General features: G+C 47.5%; 1 protein-coding gene across 1 annotated transcript in view; it reads left to right on the forward strand.

The window, feature by feature from the left end:
• Window positions 1-1,543, forward strand: part of LOC106524493 (ras and Rab interactor 2) — a gene marked incomplete in the record, with an annotated part of 29,226 nt that extends 27,683 nt beyond the window's left edge. Inside the window, 2 exon segments of the mRNA XM_014018309.1 lie at window positions 646-807; window positions 1,075-1,543. Coding sequence (XP_013873763.1) covers window positions 646-807; window positions 1,075-1,404 — 492 coding nt within the window.
• Window positions 1,544-1,606: the final 63 nt, after the last annotated feature.

Consider the following 1,606-nt stretch of genomic DNA (forward strand, 5'->3'; position numbering starts at 1 on the left):
TATTTATTTATTTATTTATTTATTTTATTGTTTAGCTCTGATGAGGGGCTATCCATCAGGTCAACCACAGCCAGGATTCCTCAGAAACGTCTGTGGTTTTCCTCAGACCTGGCTGCTTATTTCTGTTTCATCTCTCAGATGATTCAAAGATTTAATCGATTCCCACAAATCTTTAGAATTCCTCACYGAAGCAGACAGATGATAGAAATCAGCTCTGCTTTCACAGAACGATAAAGTTTACAGAAAGTCGTCCAACACAGGAAGTGCTCGCTCTGAGGCTAGATGAGTTCTGACTAGCTGTTAGCTCATCAGTCCGATAAGAAATAAACTTTATTCTGCAAACTGAGGTCATCCAAAGAGCAAAAAGAACCCTAAAATGTTGAATATTTCTGTAAATCTTTCAGTAAATAAAAAATAAATYATGCCAGCTTGTCTGATATCAGATTTTAAATAAAGTTTGATGAAATTCTTTTTTTTAATTGGAATAATATTAACTCTCTTGTTTTTCAATAAAAAACAAAGGAATAAAACAACTCTGTGACTTCCTCTTCCTGTTTCAGAGCCAACTTTACCTGTCAAAATAAAAGCATGAATCATTTTTAAAAGTTTAACTAATCAAAGTAAATAAATCCGGTCTCTGCAGGTGGGTACTACCTGACCAGCGCCTACGGAGCCATGGCGCTCATCAAGAACTTCCAGGAGGAGCAGGCGGCCCGGGTCCTGAGCTCCGAGGTCCGGAACACCCTGCACCAGTGGCACCGCCGGCGGACCACCCCTCGCTCGGCGCCGTCCGTGGACGACTTCCAGGTATCTCACCTGAGCTGAGCCCACCTTGAACCACCAGGCAGTGAGTTTGAATTCCATCCGAACCGAGCCGTGCATGAAAGGCGCCRCTTCAGAACTTTACTAACACCATTTAGGATCCAAGGACCGGTCTGGYTGCAGACGGCGTCCCCTGGTGGACAAAGTGCATGTCTTCATTTAGACCTGACTGCATGTGATTCCTGGTTCTGCTTCAGTTCTGCTTCTGTTCTTCAGTCTGGAGGTTTGATCTGGTTCTGTTTGGTTCTGCAGAACTTCCTCCGCGTCGCCCTGCAGGAGGCCGGCTCKGGCTGCACGGCCAAGACCCTGCAGGTGCACCCCTACACCACTGCCGAGGAGGTCTGCTCCCTCTGCGCCCGCAAGTTCAAGATCCCCGACCCGGAGAACTACGCCCTGTTCCTGGTCACCGAGGACACGAGCCAGCAGCTGGCTCCCGACACGCACCCCCAACGGATCAAAGCCGAGCTGCACAGCCGGCCGCTCACGCACGTCTTCCACTTCGTCTACAGGAAGGTGTCCAACCTGAATCTCTGCATCCCCAGCGTCYTGCAGAACGGGAACTGCCTCCCGGCCGACCCGTGATGCAGAAGCGTTGATCGTATGTTTTTAAACGACGGCTTTGAGAAGGTCTGATTGTTTGTGTTTTTACTGACACGCCTCTGAAATGTTGAAKCTTAAAGGGATCCCAGATCAGTTGTAACATTAGACTTTATATGATAAACATTAGGGCTGTGTTTTGGCAAGAATTTGGCGATAAGATGCATATCACGACAGAGGGGTCACG

Source organism: Austrofundulus limnaeus, unplaced genomic scaffold, assembly GCF_001266775.1.
Source record: "Austrofundulus limnaeus strain Quisiro unplaced genomic scaffold, Austrofundulus_limnaeus-1.0 Scaffold189, whole genome shotgun sequence".
In the NCBI taxonomy this organism is placed as follows: domain Eukaryota; kingdom Metazoa; phylum Chordata; class Actinopteri; order Cyprinodontiformes; family Rivulidae; genus Austrofundulus; species Austrofundulus limnaeus.